Raw genomic sequence first — 20,183 nt, 5'->3', positions numbered from 1 at the left:
TTTANTAGATAGATATATAGATATACATATATATATATCTATAACTAATTTAAATCTTATATTTTTATACATTCATTGAATATTTGTTATTTTCAGTCTACAAAATTAATAGAATCATTGTTTTGCTATCAGGTCTGATTTACATATGTTCATTTTCAAAATGATAAAATTTTAAATATGTATTAATATGTTATTACATTATTATGTCATTGATGATACTGATGTATAAAATCATAAGCTCACAGGTTATCAGCCTTTAAAGTAGACAGAAAAGAGTCAAAATCATATTCATCATCATACTGTTGTTGTTCCCATAATTCAGGAAGAATTTCTAGGACAGAACGACTAATGCCTGGAACTCCAGTAATTTTGGGTACATCATCATCTTTTGCTTCTTGTTTTTTTCCTTTATCATCCAATGAAAATAAGTCTAGTAGCTAAAAATATATTATTAAATGAATTTTATTATAAACTGAAAATTTTGTCAATTTTATCATAGAATATTTCGGAAATCTTATAAAATATATTTAATATTGTTATCTCATTTTCAATATTTAAATAATTATTTAAAGATTACTAAATTTATTAAAGATACTTTATTTTTAATACATAATTAAAATAAATTTAATATAATATCTCTTTGAAACTTAAAAAATGTAAAAATAATATTGAGAAATTATATTTAATAAATTTTTATTAAAAGATAAAAAATTTATTAAAAAATTTTTATTATTATAATAGCTATAATTATATAATTTAATATAATGATTTATATATGTTGATAATAATATAATGATTTATATATGTTACCTGATCAGTTGCCATTGTTTCCAAAGACGCGTTTTCTGTTGAAATTACAGTATTTGCAGTAAGAAGTTTGAATTTCTGTAATCCCATAATCTTTTCCTCTACTGTTGATCTTGTAATTAATCTATATACATTTACTACTTTTTTTTGTCCAATTCGATGTGCTCGATCCATAGCTTGGAGATCTTTCATGGGATTCCAATCATGCTCAACAAATATAACGGTATCTGCACCAGTTAAATTTAATCCGAGACCACCAACTTGAGTTGTTAACAAAAGCACATCTATAGATGGATCAGCGTTGAAACGTGCTACTACGGAATGCCTTTGTGCCGCTGGTACACTTCCATCGAGACGAAGGTACGTAACCGTTGGAAGATGTATACGAAGAAGATCTTTTTCTACAATATCTAACATCGCTTTTAATTGACAAAAAATAAGAGCTCGATGTTGGCTCACTAATTGTTGCTGTTGTGGTGGTTGATTATCTGGAGTACCACCAGCAGATACAGAATTGCGACTTTGTTGTTGTTGGGGTTGTCCTATGCCACAATCTAATAATAATTGTTTTAATGCAGGTAATTTAGCTCCATGTTCTATTTCTGCTAAAGTACTCTTTTGTTGCTTCAATGTATTACATATCTAAAAACGAATTATCAGGTAAATAAGTAAATAAAACATATAATAAATAAATAAGTAAATCTAAATATAATAGATATAGATTTATACTAACTGTTGTATATAATGGATGTCGTTGATTCAAGACTAATTTAGGATGATTGCAAACATTACGTAGATATCGTAAAGCTTCAAAAACGTGGCCACCATGTGAATCATTTCCCGTCGAACTACATGATGTAGAAGATAACAAAGCAGCAGAATGTCGAGTACGAAAATCTTCATATAACATACGTTGTAATGATGATAAATCGCAATAGTAATCTTGTGTAATTTTGGGTGGTAAATCTTGAAGAACATCTTCTTTATTTCGTCTAAGTAAAAATGGCAAAACCTGTATAATATAAAATTATAAGAATTTATTTATGTAATGTGAATGTAAATGTAAATAATAAATATATTTATTATAATAAAAAAGAAAATATAATGTAGATAAAAAAAAGAATTACTTGTCTATGAAGTGCTTCCATAGCAAGAGCTCCAGCCTCTTGTTCTTTTGGACCAGCTTTTGGTTCTCTACAAGCTAGAATAGGACGTGAGTACTTTGCCGCAAATTGTTTTTCAGTGCCTAGAAAACCTGGCATTAAGAAGTCGAATAAGGACCATAGTTCAAGAACGTCATTTTGTACTGGTGTTCCCGAGAGTATAAGTCTATGATTTGCATGCAATCGTTTAGTTGCCTTTGCACTTTTTGTTTTTCCATTTTTAATAACATGACCTTCGTCAAGTACACAATAATTCCATTGACGAGTTTCAAAGTAATCGATATCTTTACGTACTATATCATAACTGGCGACAACAAGTCTATGATAAGTAACTCTTGGACGTAATTTTTCACGTTCGGGTGGTGTGCCAGCATATTGTAATACCGAAAGATCTTTAGTTTCGAAAAACTTTTCTGCTTCATATACCCAATGACCAGTTAGAGTTGGTGGACAAACTACTAGACTTGGTGGAGCATGAGGATTGCGATGATGATCTAAGGCTAATATACAAAGAGTTTGTAATGTTTTTCCAAGACCCATATCATCACATAAAACTCCATGAAGTTGATAACGATTTAAAAAATTTAGCCAATTTAAGCCTTGTCTCTGATAAGAACGTAATTCGGCAGCTACTAAAATCGGTAATTCGGTATCTGGAATACTACGTGGATTTAAAAGTTGTTCTAAGAATCGTCGCTCTTGTGCTTTCTTTTCTCTAAAAAATTTTACAAATGCATAATATATAATTTTTATTGAATATTAAGTTTATGTTTATTCTCTTTCTTTCACTAATAAAATTTAAACTTACACTAAATCTGGTGGATCTGCAATTGCACCAGGATCAAGAGGTAATAATTGTACAAGTGTTGCAAATGTAGCACTACAAGCTAATCTTACAGCCTGATTTTGATCACTCATACGACCAAGTAAAGGAACCATAAAGAGTACAGCATATGGAACAATATTAACACCTAAATTTTCGACAAGGCACGTTAATGCTTCAGCTCCACCCTGTCTTACTGTATCTACTTCACTCGGTGCTACTACAGTTGTTGAATATATTTTTTCTCCACCGGTTGCTTCTAGAAGTGGTATTATTCGACGCGTAACATGAATCATTATCTGAAATAAAATTTTAATATAATGATAACAATCAAGAATTAACAAAATATTAAATAAAAATAATACCTTTTCAGTATCTAATGTAGCTAATACAGCAATACATCTTGATGCCATATGTCTAACAGCTTTATAAGGATGAGCCAATAATTGACACAAACATGAAAGACATTCTAGAGCGGGAGGCAGTAAAGCTTTATCAAGACTGGGAGCCATAATTTCTAAAACTTGTAAACCAAAAATTAATTGATTTACTTCTTCTTGAGTATTTTCACGACTAATGATTTTATCCTCTTCACGTAATATGTTCGGTAAAATTAATTCCCAAAGATGTGGTAAACGTGTAGGTAATTGTGAACCAAATAGCGTAGCTATAAAAATAAAAAGATAAATGAATTATAAATTTGTATAATTTCTTAATATTACATTTATTAGAATTTTTTATTGCAAACCTATAGCAGTAAGTGCTAAAGTAGCTCCACGACGACGAGTTCTAGCAGCTTTAGCTTCAGGTTCCTCACAAGCAAGTAATTCTTCTAAAGGAATTTCAGTTGTTGGTGGTCGACCAGGTCCTCTGCTTCCACCAAGTCCACTATTGGCGCCTCGATTATAAGCTATTCTTTCAGCATGTTTTTGTCTATTGCTTAAAGTAAGAATTCCATCAAATAGATCTGAGTCTGCATTACAATTCACACGAGGTGTAAATTCAATATCCGAACATAGGAATGTACATAAATTGGTCGATATCTACGATATAAAGTTATACTAAATTATTCTAAAAGAACATAGTAGCTATTTATATTAATCATTTCAGTTGTTTTGTGATTATACCTTTGCATTAGGAGAAGGTTTTCTATCTACACAAAGATCAACTAGATATGACAAATGCTTTGCAGCTAACTTTTGTAACTCTTCGTTTTCTTCACGTTTGATAGATTCCATTAATGGTTTTACCAATGGATTCAAAGGTTGTGGGGACGGAGGAAGACAATGTAACATCGTAGCAGCACCAGCGAGTGCCGCCATTGACATAACATTATACGAAAGTTGCTGGGCTGCTGTATCGGCAGCACCTATTTCTAATGCTTTTCGTCTATCTTCTAAACTTTCGATCAACTTTGGTTTCAACTTAATCGTACTAGAAGAGCCGCTAATATTTCCGCTCGATCCTCCGGAGCTTGTCACATTGCCCATGGCACAAAGTTCTGAAATTGGCTTTCCAGCAAGATTTGCAATTTGATCGAGAGTCATTACTCCTGATGCATCTATTTCGATAGGAACAGGCAATTTATAATGTTTGAGAGTAGCAATGTAATCACGACTGTCGTGTAGTAGACGAGTAAAAGATGTGGCAATCTCATCATAGTATACGCATTCGTTCAAACACTCCAATAGTCTCTTCCTTTTGAAAACATATTATTATTATATTACATTAACTAAAGGTAATATAGGAAGATTTATTTTTATACCTTAGAATATCTGGTATTGTAGGAGGTTTCATGTTATTTACAGTCGCCCAATGTGACATCGTTAAACCTGCAACAGTGCGTTGCAATGCCGAGCGCGAATTAAGATGTGCCAGTAATACTTTAGCATAACAAAGTGAAGGACTAGGTACATCTGGTGTGTAAATAACACCTGGTGCGGGTTGTACTACATAATGCGATAACAATCCTAACATTCGTGCAGCTCTACAACGAGCCTGAATTACATTTGATTTTCTTATATTTTGAGCTACAGTTTCAATTCCACCAATATAAACTTTTAATTCAGATATGGATTTTACATTTGTGCCGACATTATTATTTCCTCCATTATTAGTAACATCTGATTGTCCATCGCAAATACCAATAACTTGGTTACTTTTAGCTGTTTTACTAGAACTTATTATCATTAGTAAGTTCGGATTAAATGGCACGTGTTCCGGTTGCATAGCAAGACAGAGCCAAGTGCTGACAAGAGGACACGCAGCATGCAATAAAAGTTCGAGATCACTTTGTACGACTAGATTTTCCCAAACACGTTCAGCTACATCTTGTATGGCAATTACATGTTCTATCAGCACGCGTTGAAAAACATGACGAAGAGCTTCTTGCAAAACAAGTCCACCTCCTTCACCCCATCGTTCTTTTTTATTTTCATTATGAGCACCGTCATCTCCGGTTAATGTTTGTAATGTTTGTAGAGTGGCTTTACGTACACTTGAACTAGAATGACTAAGAAATGGCCAGAGTCGTGGTAAAACCTAGAATATATTCATAAAAACTATATTATATTAATATAAAAATTAAATATTATAAAAAATAGCAATTGTATTATTCTGATTTTTACTTGTGATAATGGTTGAGGTGTAAGACAAGCACGTGCCGAAGGTAATGAAAGTATAGCAGCAAGTAATCCCATAAAGCTATTACATGCTGCTGCTAGATCATCTTGTTCACGTAAAAGTTCCCAAAGACGAATTACAATTGCTTCCAATTCTAATGGTTTTAATAAACGTGGTAAAGCAGATGCTACTGGTATGAGTGCACTTGCTGCAGCAGCACCTACATCATCAACTGGATCAGAAAGACCTTTCATAGTAGCTGGAAATATTCTTGGTAAAATGTCATCTAATAGATCATCTCGTACAGCAAGCAAATATTTAAGTGCAAGTAATGCACCATGTCTAGCTTCCCATTCGTCATGTTCTAAAAGTTTTAGCATAACTGAAAGTATTCCTATAATTCCTCCATTTTTATTTTCATTATCATTTTTATTTGGCACTAATAATAAAAGAGAACCTAGTGCTTGGGCACACGTTTCCCGTACAGGTGCAACTACTTGATCAGAAACAAAATCGCCAAATCTATCTAGTCCTAAGACACATAATAATCGCAAAGCGGCATCAATAAGCCACTGATAATGACTTTCTGCCATTTCTTCTATAGTTTGATCCCTTGATTTACCTGCGCCTGTTAAATTTTAATTAATTTTATTCTATTGACTCTTTTATTGTAATTTATAATTGTTAATATTTTTATACTTTTCCCATGAAGTTTTATAAGTTCTCGTAACGCAGTTGCTGCGCCGTGCCTTATTTCCCATTTTTGACTAAATAAATCTTGACAGAGATTTTCTGTAAATGATTCTAAAGGCCAATCTATCAAAGTATCTGGCCAACAACCAGTACTATCTGGTACTCCATTGGTTGATTCAGTCTGTGTATAATTAATGCCAATTTCTGATGAAATTACTTCCTCTAATTTAATTTTTTTATTTAACGATTCTCCCGTACTAACGGGAGATTGAGCATTTGAATTATTATGATAATCTTCGTTGTTACGATGGTCATCCGATTCTCGTGAACGTTTCGAAACCGATTGTCGTGCCTATTTAATAAATATTTTAAACAATCATATTTTTGATAATAAGATTTCAATGAAATGATTATATATTACCTTACGTCTAGCTCTATTCATTTCACGTCTACTAAGACCACCAGATTGTTTTAATGTTTCACTCAGAGATACTTTAGTTTGTATATTTGAGGTAGGTGGTAATACTATTGGAGTAAGATCTTCAGCTGTAAATAATTCTGATGTATCAACTCCTATTAATTGTGGATGAAGACCTAACTTAGCAGCAATTTTTTCTTCTTGATTGGGAAGTAGCATTTGTTCTCCATCAACAGCAATTAAATCATATTCACTGCCTTCTGATCCAGTAAGATGTGAACTACGTGCTAAAATCTTTTCCATATCAAAGTCTTTCAAATTTAACTTATTATTTGATTTTTTTATTCCACCATCTTCTACCAATTAAAAATTGTAATATTAAAAATAAAATATAACAAATTTAAATAACAATAAAAATAAAATTAATTACCTATATGTGTTTCTTTTTTAATAGGTAATGGATCCCAAACAGGGACTTGAGCAAGTATAGCTTGTATAGCTTGTGCAGCTGAAACTCTAGTATCCCATTGTGGAGATTTTAGTAGAGTACAAACTCTTGCTAATAAATGATGTAAATCATGAGGATGTAACCTTTGTGCTTCTCCTAACTGTTGTGCTGCAGCTCTTTTAGTTACTGCATTTGTCCCTGTTTCTAATAATATGAATAGCCTATCCAGCCTAATAGAAATGCATTATAATTGTCATAAAATTCTTTTTATTATTATATAAAGTTATAAATAATAATCTATTTTATAAAAATATATAAATCTTACTAATAATATTTCTTAATTATTAAATTATATTCATTATTATATCATAATAAAATATTTTATTTTAAACAATAGTAAATATTATAAACATTCATATTACTTTATATATTTTATTTCACATAAATAATTATCAGTATTTTACCTTGATGTCATGTTTATAAGTAATGTTGATCAATGAACAGCTATAAATCCCTAAAATCAAAATAAGATAATAATATATATATATATTTATATATAATTTTTACAATAAATAATTTTTACAAATATAAATGAGAGATTATTATTAAAAATTATTATATATAATATTAATATTTACAAGGAATAAATATATATATATATATATATATATATATATACATATATTTAAAATATTGTTAAATATTACAAAAATTCAATTAAAAATATATGGAATGCACCAGCTGTGCAAAATAAAATGGAGTACATGAAATATCAAAATAAACAATGTATTATTTATTATTTATTTAATAAAAAGAAGAAAATGATCTAAATAAAAAAAATCGATTGTCAAGTTTAAGAGCGAAAGTTTGTTGCAGTTTGATTAATGAAAAAAATGATAGATGACATCTGCAAGAATGTTTTTTAATCGATACAAAGTTTGGAGATCTATATAATGAAAAAATTGGGGAAAATGATATAAGTTTTAATTAAGAAAATTAACCATATCATGATATTTTTTTGAGATATTATAAAAAACACAATATGGACATATAAATAAATAGTGAACAGTCGTACAGCATACCTGATTTTAAAATACAATATATTTAATTGCTAGGTTTCAGCTAACCCGCATAGCCGTTTCCCACTGTATTGATTCCCCGAAAATCACATTACGCTGTATATTTCGAAAAAGTCGACAGCTAGACAGACTACTTGTCAAATTTTTCGGAGAGAAACGCATGTTACAAGCATCAAATTTATACTGACAGCCATATTGCAGAGGAACCTGAGTTTTGTCCCCCAATTTTACTCTCATTGGTGGATTATTTGCATCTTATAGATCGATGAACCAATCAACGTTTTCTTCGTGCAATGATCACATTAAGTTGCACATGCTTTATGCGTAGAAAGAAATTATGCCGCGTACACATACATTCTAGGAACACTACTTTCAAAATTATTTTATCATTCTTTAATAATAAAATCAGAATGCATATGTATGCTTCCTGTTATTCTCTTATTTTATATTTCTATTTGATTTAATTATTCATGATTTTTGGTGAATTCTTTTTTACATTTTTATATATCGTTTTAAAAATTTTATATTTACATATTTAAAATTAAAATTATATAATTATACCATTTTATAAATTCTAATATATGAACAATTTCTAGTATAATAAACAATTTTTCATACACTTTTCAATATAAAACTAAAATTTAAGTTTGAAATTTCGATATACATTAGAGATTAAAATAAGAATATATATATGCAAATAATTTAAGATATTCATTATTTTTTCTAATTATTACATTGATTTATTCACTATATTGATATTATTTAATTTATATTTATTATTTTAAATAACAGAATTTTCTTTTTAAGTGAAATATAAAAAATATAAAAAATAATAAAAAATAAATTATGAAATATTAAATATTTTTTTATATTCTATGATTACACATAATTAAATGTTTGAATAATATTTATTTTACATTATAGATGTCTAAAATTGTTGACATTACTTTTGTTAACTAAATCATTACAATAGTATTTCATTTTGAATACATTTTTATATGTAAAACATTGATAATATATAATGATTTAATGATATTTGTAATTTCTATGTCCCCCTGAAAATGAAAATGTACAATATAATATTAATATGCTAATTTTTATAATTAATAATCAATTATAAGATTGTATATAAACTTACTGAGACGCAAATAATTTGCGCAATAACCAAATATTGAACCTAAAACGGCAGCTTGATATAATGGAGCCATGTTTGCTTTCCTGGGGTGTATATATTTTAATTGCCAACGCCAATGTGCTGTAATTTTATTATAATTAGAATATATTTTAATATTTGTAACAATATTATAATAATAAATTTTGGTTTTATAACATAAGAAAATATTAATGACTGATACATAAATTTTTATGAAATTTTATATAGTTTGATTTCAATGAATTATATAAAGTTTTATAAAAATCTATATATTAATCATTAATGTTATCTTGTAAGTTAATTTTAAATATTTCTTTGAATATATAAAAATATATAGAGAAATTATTTCAATTGATTTAAAATTAATTTTCTTGATAATATTATGTACATATAATAATGAAGATTTTAATATAAGTATTATATAATTTGTGAACTATATATATATAAAATGACTTTATACCTCGAGAAATTAATGCTGCAAATTGTCTTAATCCTTTTTCACGTCGACTAAACCATGCTGATAATTCACCAAGTTTGACATCGCCAAATGGTGTATCAGCTATAAGAATAAATAATAATTAATATATTTAATTCATTTACAATTAAAGAAATAGTTGAAAATGATTTGTATCTTACGTTTCCCGTAGTATCGAGAAGGATCATATGGGCCATGTTCTGCAGGATTATATCCTTCGGGATAACAACCCCAGGATTTAAATTTGATTAATTCAGTGAATTTATTTTCTTTAATCGTCATTATAAAATGACTAAATTATTTAACACGTACTTATACTTCGAACGTTTCGATGAATAAGTAATATCGCATATAGGTTATTTCGGATACAGAATATACAATCACTTAAAGACAAAATCCCTAACTATATAGTTAAATTATTATATAATATTTTTGCTAGTAATTTTATAAAAATTTAATAGTGATATTATTCATAATAATCTTAAATTTATTATATATTTATTTGCAAAATGAATTGTGATAATAACATAATAAATATAATGTTAGTTATTAATTTTATTCAATATTGATCAAGAAAATTTTTATTTTTAAATTTGAAAACGCACGGTTTTATTCATACATATATCTAATTTTAAAAATTTTATTTACTTCAAATTTATTTAAAATTTTTATTGTAAGATTTTATTTATATTAATATTATAAATGACTTAAAGTTTAAATTTTATGGAATAAGTATTAAATACACATATACATATTTAAGATAATAATGATTTAATTTCAAAATAAACATTCAGTAACTTTTTCATTAAAATAAATAACTAACATGCATAGAAATTATTTTTTAATGAAAATTATATTTTATCATTTGCTAATTAATTTTAAAATCTGATATTAAATTTATAAGTTACCTTTACATGCAAAATTTATATTGCAGTAGATATCAAAATCTTGACAAAGATAGAATATAATTCTACAATGCTTTTTTAATTTTAAAATAATTTTTAAAATGTATTGTTAATTATTAAAAATTATTAATTATTAAATTATTGAATTCTTATTTAATAAATTCTCAAGCCATAGATGTAGATACTAAAAATAATATTTATATATCTTCGACTTCTATTTAAGCGTATTGAATTTTTAAATTTTTAATTAAAGTACATATGTACGACTGTAATTACATGTAAGATAATTGATATTTGTGCTCGTTGTTGATCAATTTATTTCTCTATTTCTTATTACTATCACTAGCCTCTAGTGATCATTAATTTTATTATATTCTTATATTATTATATTTTTATATTTTTCGGATAAGGATTACTTTTCTCCCTGAATTCAGTAGAAAGTTGGAAAATTTGCGATCACTTTTTTTTTAATATTCACTTTCCATTCAATGAATTTATGTCATGAAGTTTTATATTCTTGTTAGTTTCCAAAATAAATCAATTTTTAAGTGATGGAAATCATTTTTCAAGGTTAAAGTGACAATGAAACTTAATAAATATAATTATAAAAGTCGCTTCTTCAGAGATTTGTTTTAATTCATAAATATATGCCAAACACTTTTTTATTCGAACAAGAGCGAATTTTAATTTTGTCTTGTAAATATAGCTATTTTGAAATTTTTAGTATTTTTGTTTCAAAAGTTACATATTTAAATAAAAATAAAATTGCTCGTTTAAAAAATTGTTTCATTTAATTGTGAAGAAAATTTCTCATTAAAATAAATAATGTTATAATAAAAATATTTATCAATTTTTTAAATATGTATAGTTATTCGAATAAGTTTAATTAATAGATTGCGGATATTTTATTATTAATATTAATTTAAATTCAGTTTTATTATATTTTCATTTTTTATAAATAAATGGAAAAATGAAACCTGAAAAAAATTTGTATTTATTACGATAAATATTTTACTTTGGATATTTTTTCCATTTTTGTATATTACATATATTACAAATATTCTTTTGCATCTTTAAATTTCCCATAAATACATATACATATATCCGCATTCTATTGATAAGTTTTATATTTTTCAAAAAATTAAATTTATTATTATTATTAGGATTTTAGAAGGCCAATAAATTCTAAAAATATATATATTTCGAAGATAATTTCACATATTATATTTTTTAAAAAAATGTTAATCATATGAATTTCTTGAAAAATTTCAATAATATTGGTAATTTAATTGTCTTATTAAATCAAATTTTTCAAGAAAATTTCATTGATTATAATTTTCCTATTTTTATTTTTATTTTCATATTTTCAATTGTTAGTATTTTTTTTTAATAAATTTTTTTCATTACAATAAATTAATTCTTGCAACACCTTTTATTATTTTAATTCAATACTTTTGAAAATATGTATGTATATCTGTTCATAAAAACCAAGATCTTTAATATTTTTTAAATTTTTAGTGTTTGAATTAAAACGTTTCTAAACGGAAGCAGCAACTTCCTGTTCCATTTCATGTAGCATATTATATAATCGTGTTTTGAGATTGTCTGGTACTGCAGCACGTGGTAAATGCTCGATGTCACCAGCTGGATTCGCACATTGTCGCAAAAGAACCGCCAGTGAGCTGGTGGTATGCTCTGACATTAATAGTCCAGGAATTATAAGAGTCCCTGAGAGAGTCCAACCGAGAAATATTTTCTCGCATATAATCTGAAATTGAATAACCATTTAGCAATAACAATTAACTTTTCCGATATTAATTTTATTATTTTTATAAGTTATATTTAATTTATAAAATATATATGTGTTAATAAAATATGTTTTAACTATATATATGTATATTTCAATTATTTGTAATTTGAGAATTCTGAAATAAACTGAACAACAGAATTTTTTCAGATTAACTTAATTAACTAATTCATTAATCAAACTATAATTATTAATTACTTGTAAATTATTGTTGGCAACCGGTGACTCGCATCGTTTCTTTTTCGAGCAGAAAGACCTGCAATCAAAATAATCACAGTCCTCGTGTTTTTCACAGCTTTTGCTGTCCGCAGTGATACGGCTGATAATCGTTTTAGGAAATACCGCGTCCAGATCGAGGAACTTGAGTTTCTGCCCGCCTAAGGGCAAACCGAAATGGTTTATCTTCACATCGCACAGATGTATCGGTTCGGGAAAGTTGGTGTCGAGTTCTTCGAGCAGGTCTAGTATCATCACGGCCAGCTTCAATCGTTTCGCCCATTCCGGTTTCGAATCGGAGAGCGCGAGAACTGTCGTGGGTGTTTCTATAGGTCGTACGTATTCAACCGCGTAGAATGTCCCGCATGTGCCAATCAACTGTGGAAAAATGTCCCTGTCTTCGTACAGAATGCTCATCAGATACTCGTTTTCCTGTAACAGCGGCCACAGATTTTCCATCTCAAGCTGTCGCCTTCTGGGCTCGGTTTCAACACGATGCGTACGAAGTCGCGCTAGCCTCTCTAATTGATGCTGAGACAGCGTCACGTTCAGCTTGCTAACGACCAGATCTTTGATCATGGTGTTGAAGTCCGTCTCGGACGGGAAGTGCCTCGTTCCGCTCGTGTCCGTCCAAAACAACGATTCGAACTGCTCCGATGGGGCTTTCGTTCTGAAATTGCAATCATGTATATCGTGTACATTTCCGTTATTTATATATGATAAATTGGCGTATAACTTTAATTTTAATTTTAAAAATAACTTTAATTTTTAAAATATTTTTAGAATTTTGATAAACATTTTGATAATAAAAAATTTTAGAATGCAGCCATCATTTTTAATTTATAATTTTTTTTGAATTTATATAACATAAATCAAGATGATTTTCTTGATAATTGATTCAAAAACAGTTATATTTAATAGCAATAAAAAATTAATTAATTTTTTAAATTTTTCTTATACAGAAGGAAAGGAGATCACAAATAATATCACAAAAAAGGTTTTTTTTGAAAAAAGTTGGAAAACACTTCATGTGATATATATCATGAAAGAAAGAAAAATGAACCTTGAAGCCTTGAACACAAGTCGAGTTGTCTCCCAGTGAGCCGAGAAGACTGCTTCTTTGCCCGCGTGTAGTGTTTCGCAGGCAAGCGAGTGAATCCTTCTTTCCGCACATAGTGGATCGCAGAGAATTCCTATTGCAGCTCCTTTTTTGTGCGTGCTGCACTGAAATGAGAATAATGATCAGATACCGTAAGAATAATTCGCATTGTAAAAATTCTTTCAAGTATAATCAAATTATCGTCGAATCACTATATTTCATTTTTTTAAAATTTAAAAATTTTTTCACAATACGATCTCGTTACTATATTATTCTCCTTTTTACATATTTTTCATTTACAATATTTTTACGAGCATTCTTATGACAAAAGGGTTATGTCAAAAACTCGGTAAAACATCGAACTGAAACAGGGAATTTTTTTAAACCAATTTTATGATTGAGGAAATTTTTCGCAAATCAGATTTCGCCAGTTACTTCCTTTAAAACATTATTTATTATACATTTATTTTTTGCATTATATTCACTCATAGTTTATCATCCCGTTTAACATATAACAGTTTAATACAAACAAGATGGCAAGAACACATATATAAACTACTTTCTTTAAAGCAATATAATTTTACTTTTTCTTGTTTTGAAACGTCTGTGATTTGTATATATATAATATTTTTTTCTTATATTATTTATTATGAATATATAGATATTTTAAAATAAATAATAATAAAATATAATAATAATTTATTGCTTTAGAAAATTCGTTTATCCAAAGGAAAATATAAAATCGTAAATATGAATCGTTTCTTTGTGCAATTTCCTCAATGAAATCAAGTTTCATTCAAGATTACTTGGACGTCGATGACGACAATGGTATTTGAATCGCTCGAGCGATCTCCGTTCGCATGTAAAAGTCACGGTTTAAGGGATATTCCGTTTGCGAAAAGTGTATAGGTTAGGTTTAAGTATCATATAAGTTTGTTTTCTTACGTTTATTGCGAACTTGAGAAAACAGATTCCGGCGAGAGTACACTATCAGTCAAAAGTTTTGAATCACTAACATAATCCAAGATTTCAAGAATCGAAACAAGAGTTAGGTTAGAATTTTATTGTGTCGAAAAATTTTTTCATGAAGGATCTATCGATATAAATGAAATTATTATTGATATCTATAGTGTTAATTATACTTACTAATAATAAAATTGACAAAAGGTTCAATGTAAATATATAACTGGAAAAAAGATTTCAAATTTTTGATTGGTAGTGTATGATCTACACCTACGAAACATGTTATGTTCCTCGTTATGTTATTTTCTTCTAAAAGTCGTTCTGGAATGAAGTAAAATTATTGTGAGAGAGAAGATACATTGTTTAAGAGATTACCATAAACAGAATAAAGAAATATTGCGAAACTTTGGCCGAATAATGGGTTAGTTTTTTCCTTCAACCATTCACTTAGAAACTGTTTATAACATAATTTATCTTAATATTAACAATAGCATAATTTATCTTAATATTATCTAATCTAATATCTTAATACTTAATACTAAACAAATCCTATTATGATCAATTATGTAATGTGTGTCGCAAGCATTTAATTAAAGTGCAAAATATGTTATTTGATAAAATTGTTCAATTCTTTTTAAGAAAAGACTAATTCAATTATAAAATTTTTATTAAATTCAATAAATAAAAACTCATATTTTGACTGTTGTATCATATATATATATATATATATATATATGACTTATCATATATATATATATATATTAAATATTTTAAATTTATATTTATGAATTTTATATTATTATATGAATTCTTTCATTTGATGTTTCTGCAATGTATGTATTTTTCATCCAGAATATTCATAGAGTATTCAAAATTTATGAAAAAAGAAATAATCTTTATCATTGTCCCAGAATCACAAGTATGAATACTTGAGCAAGGCGAAAAAAAGAGAAAGAAAAAAAAAAGAGGGTAGAAGTAGAAAGTTATAAAACGAATTACGGAATCACCACTTATGAAGCTTCAGCAAGCAAAGGAAATGAACCTTCAATGTAATACAAAAAAAAAACAAATTTGTGATATTGCTAAAAAATTGTTAATCGAATTCAGATTTTAATAGTTTAAATTTTACTAGTAATTTTTTTTCCATTATTAAAAATTACAAATATTAAAAGAGAATTTTGCCTTTATTTTGTTTTGTTTTTTATTTTCAAAAACTAAATAAATAAAAACCTAAATAAACAGAAAAATAAATATATATTTTAATCACAAGAATAGGAATTTCGTAGATAGGTATTTGATTTCTTTTGCTTGAATTTTTATGTTTGATCCGTGAATGTTCGAACATCGGCCGGAATGAGAGTAATAAAAGTGAATTATTCTCTCACTGTGTGGGCGATGCTTGGTTATATACAACTACATGTATTCGTACACGTAACTCGTTTCACGTGCATACAATACAAGTTTGAATCCTGTACGTTGACTATGCAGACGATATTTTTAGTCGACGTGAGCGCCATGATGAGAGAATTTCTAGAAGCGGCCCCCATAACAAGCGTGTCACGCGTCTTTATGTATCGTAACGGATTGTATCGGATTGTGCTTTTTCGAAAGCCATCGCTTTTTAACTGGGCCATTCTTTATTATCGAGCGAAGCCGAGATCTTACGTTTTTTTTGTATGTGTTTTCCAACACATCCACAATTTGAAAACTGCGATGGAAATTTAAGGGACAATATAAAGTAACAGAAAAGTTTGTTTTGTATTATCTATATTTTAAATTATTTGGAATTCAAGATCATAAAAAAAATTTCATAAACATCAAGTTTAAGAATAAATTTTATCTCGATAGAAGATATAAAATTCATAATTCATGATATATAAAATTTATGTTATGTTGATAGTTAAATGAAAAAAACATTTGATTAAAAAAAATTGATATCTGGAATATATATATTTTTTATAATTATTAATATTCTATTTAAATGTTATATATTTTATATATTATATTTATAGTATAGTCTCAAAATATCAAGATAAGAAAATTTTATAAATATAAATAATTTATATAAAATATTTTGAATGATATTTGTTTGAATACATATATAATATATATATACTATATACATATCATTGATTATCATTATAAAACACCATTAACAAATATCTTGGTGCTAAATTATCTAATAGTAAACAATTAATTTATTTTATATTTTTATATATATTAAATATTATTAAAAAAAAAACACTAGTGATAATTTAACGGGAGGTATTTAAAAACATTTTTTTTATGACCTCGAGTTAGATAATGTATTATATAAACAGTTTTGTTCTTAATATTCCAACATGATAATGCTGGCATGAATGTAATGAGTAGTGACACTAAGTTGGTATTCGATGCTTCGTCACACCGATGCAACCAGTGTCGATAAATTGAATTTATAACTACATTCGATGAATTTTTTCTATAGCACAAGAATATTAATCTACTTATCGATCATAGAAAGTTAAGCGATTGTAACAGACGTATAAGTTATTCTCAGTCAAAATTATTTATTTTTTAAGAATATTGATATTATTAAAAGATAAACGATGAACATGATTCGATGAATTAACGATTATTATTCGTATAAATCTAGTTTCCATGGAAGACAAAAAATTGTAGTTACATGATGTTAATCTACAATGAAAATCTACATAACTGGAAAATCTTTTAAATTGCATTTAAGTGAATATTTCTAATATCTTTAACAGCCATACGAAGAATTGTATAAATTATAAAGGAATCTTTTATAATTTTAAAAAATAATATTTTATGATTGCGATGTGAATATAAAGAGATATTTTTAATATTCATATTCAAAAATAATGAAATATATCTTTGTTTACGATTTTTAATTTCTATAAAAAATAAATAGAATGCACTATTCTCTTCATAACCATATACAATCCCAATCATTTCTCACAAAAACTTAAAAAAAAAAAAAAAGAAAGATTTCACAATTAATTTTCATCATTTATCACTATTAACGCAAAAAGTCCAAAAAGAATTTTCTTGAAACAATCTATTAATGGAAAATCTATTTTTCTATTTAGTTAATAAGGTACACATAGAATGGATGTATTAACTGAAATGTAAATAAACGAAACTCTGATTTGTAGAGACGAGAACATTTCCCCCTCTACTTAACCGATGATCACTAAATTTCAAACATTTGATTGGTTGTATCTAATAAGCATTAAAGAGAAGTCCATAACGGTTAGAAAACAAATGACAACGTGAACTCAGGAGGTTAAAGATGAACGTAATGAACTAAATAGTTTCTATCCGAGTTTCGTATTTAGGTATACACGTGAAATTGCATCCTGGCATAGAATCAGTCAATTTCGTACACGCCGTGAGGGCGCGTGCGTCTCTTCGTTCCCTGTCCCTTTCTCTCTACCCTCTTTCTCGATTTTCACCCCTTCGAGAGCGTACCTCCTGAAGTGTGATCCTAGCGCGACCTGTGTATACGCGCCTGTACGCGCTGCGTGTACTCTGTGACTGACAGTGATTCGAGTATTCTCTTTTTCACTCACCACGTTGGATACGTGTCGCCAGGCCTCGAGATTCGTGCACATAATACCCCAGTGAAGGAGTAGATAGATGACAAAAAGCATGGTCGTGAAGAGGAGCAGAGTGATCACCTTGTAGTGGTACATGAAACCAGGGAGCCGTCGGATATTCATGATCCCGAAGGCTACTTCTATCTTAGGTAGGTCGATAATTATTTATTATTTATTGAGACGAGAACGTGATCCTTTTGTTTTCTTTTTTTTGTTTTTTTCAACTCTTTTGAAATATTCTTCGTCGTTATTGTCGTTCGATATATTTGTTTCTCACCAATTGTATCGTCGACGACGTCCGCGACGGCGCATCATGAGAACATTTCGCGTTTAACCTGGTCGCGTTCGGTTCATTACGTTGATTTTTTTCGACCTTTTTCTCGACGACACGATCGTCGACCGACCGGTGCCGTACGCTTGTGGCAATGCGGCATAATCTGCGGCACATGCGAGCGTCGCGACGCCGCGCCTCTCGTGGCGAATTTTTCGACAATGAGTATTGCGCAGGCTCGTAAGTATGTATTTAGACCAGTTCACAGAAAAATTCGAATTTCGCTCGATTATCATTTAAACGTTACGCGGACAATTTTTTCGTACAAACGATAATCTAATATGTATTGAATAAAGAGAAAATAGAGATTATTTTTGATGCGTTTGATATAATTATTATATATTATATCATATTATATATTATTATGAATTTAATATCGTTGATTGTGTCTTAATTTCCGATACACATCGAAAATGTTTTACTACACAAATATATTTTCAGATTGAAAAATTTAGCAAAATTAATTAAAATTGTATTCGATTTATCGTTTTTTTTATATGAAATTGAAAGATTCCTAGCGATTCTATATTATTATTCGCGATTTCGGAATTGTTTATTTAGAAAATAGTTTTCAAGTAGAATCATCTTTTCATATTAAACACACTCGTCACATTTTTAGGAATCGATATATCTTCATCGAATAGAATTAAATTACACTAAAGAAATGCTCGCATTATTTTAAATTAAAAGTCATTTAAATTGCATTTAAAGATTAACTTGAAAAATATTTTACATTCGCGCACGACGTTCTATCTCCAACTGTTCTACATTTATATTTGCTGGATGTTTTATTTTTTGCTTCTTCATCATCATTGTGTATTATATAGTAGCTGTATCATAGTATAGCTTGTTTCAAATGAACCGGGGAAGCTTTTAATTGGAGTCCATCTAGTGCTGCCTCCTTTCTCATGCTACGAGATACGTACGTACTTACAATTAGAAATAACAAAAACTGAAATCTTATGATCAATAATACAATGAATGAATTTTTGATAAATTTCTTTCCCATGCAAATTTTAGAAAAAATACATAAAATTCTTCATTTTATTCATTTATTTCTATTTATCAAATACATGAGTAAATATCATCAAATTAATAATAAAAAAAAAATTTTAATTAATTTGCTAATATATTTGTTGACAAATATTTGAATAAATTTTATGAAACAAATATGTATACACATATATACATACATATTCTTCATTTTAGCTATTCATAATGCATGAAATATTAAAAAGATATTTAACAATTCTTATAAAATTCCTCATTTTCTAGTGGTCGTGATCTTCCAGATTTATCGTCATAATCATTTTCATTTGCACAATTTATTACCCAGAAAACAATGTTTTCAATATTATTTATCTATACACGAATTTAGTTAGGATTGAAAACGGTTACAGATATCTCCTCTTGTAACAATCACAATCGCTCAATATATCCATATCGATTCCCGTTTCGCATCCCGATTCACAATCGACATTACACAATCTAAGAAAGATCACGTTTCGATCCATCTCCAAGCCAAACTATCGCCTAACCTACCGACGCTTGTCGCTTCGACCGCTTTTACATGCGGATT

At 28.1% G+C, this 20,183-nt stretch overlaps 3 protein-coding genes across 4 annotated transcripts; all 3 read right to left on the bottom strand.

Annotated features, from left to right (window-relative positions):
- Positions 1–5: 5 nt before the first annotated feature.
- On the bottom strand, positions 6–8,195 carry LOC122715707 (TATA-binding protein-associated factor 172). Of its 2 annotated transcripts, none has more exons than XM_043938092.1 (15): positions 8,057–8,195; positions 7,439–7,488; positions 6,957–7,204; positions 6,530–6,882; positions 6,115–6,460; positions 5,421–6,043; positions 4,559–5,334; positions 3,921–4,491; positions 3,542–3,836; positions 3,159–3,460; positions 2,779–3,092; positions 1,935–2,685; positions 1,541–1,819; positions 811–1,449; positions 6–437 (listed from the first exon to the last, which is right to left on the bottom strand). In XM_043938092.1, the coding sequence occupies exons 2-15, from the start codon at positions 7,447–7,449 to the stop codon at positions 240–242; spliced, it is 5,706 nt and encodes a 1,901-aa protein (XP_043794027.1). In that variant the 5' UTR covers positions 7,450–7,488; positions 8,057–8,195; the 3' UTR covers positions 6–239. The 2 variants fall into 2 exon arrangements, with proteins under 2 accessions (XP_043794027.1, XP_043794037.1); XM_043938102.1 differs by having other exon boundaries at positions 6,530–6,879.
- Positions 8,196–8,942: 747 nt separating this feature from the next.
- On the bottom strand, positions 8,943–10,039 carry LOC122712835 (putative ATP synthase subunit f, mitochondrial). Its single transcript, XM_043932773.1, has 4 exons — positions 9,843–10,039; positions 9,667–9,765; positions 9,192–9,308; positions 8,943–9,108 (listed from the first exon to the last, which is right to left on the bottom strand). Exons 1-4 carry the CDS (start codon positions 9,961–9,963, stop codon positions 9,080–9,082), a joined length of 366 nt encoding a protein of 121 aa, XP_043788708.1. The 5' UTR covers positions 9,964–10,039; the 3' UTR covers positions 8,943–9,079.
- Positions 10,040–11,990: 1,951 nt separating this feature from the next.
- Positions 11,991–20,116, bottom strand: LOC122715491 (divergent protein kinase domain 1C). Its single transcript, XM_043937724.1, has 6 exons — positions 19,798–20,116; positions 18,551–19,515; positions 18,247–18,417; positions 13,673–13,833; positions 12,592–13,279; positions 11,991–12,354 (listed from the first exon to the last, which is right to left on the bottom strand). Exons 2-6 carry the CDS (start codon positions 18,719–18,721, stop codon positions 12,124–12,126), a joined length of 1,422 nt encoding a protein of 473 aa, XP_043793659.1. The 5' UTR covers positions 18,722–19,515; positions 19,798–20,116; the 3' UTR covers positions 11,991–12,123.
- Positions 20,117–20,183: the final 67 nt, after the last annotated feature.

The sequence above is a fragment of the Apis laboriosa genome, unplaced genomic scaffold, assembly GCF_014066325.1.
Source record: "Apis laboriosa isolate Shangri-la unplaced genomic scaffold, ASM1406632v1 scaffold112_cov148, whole genome shotgun sequence".
NCBI classification, from domain to species: Eukaryota; Metazoa; Arthropoda; class Insecta; order Hymenoptera; family Apidae; genus Apis; species Apis laboriosa.
This window is presented reverse-complemented; position numbering and strand designations above follow the sequence as displayed.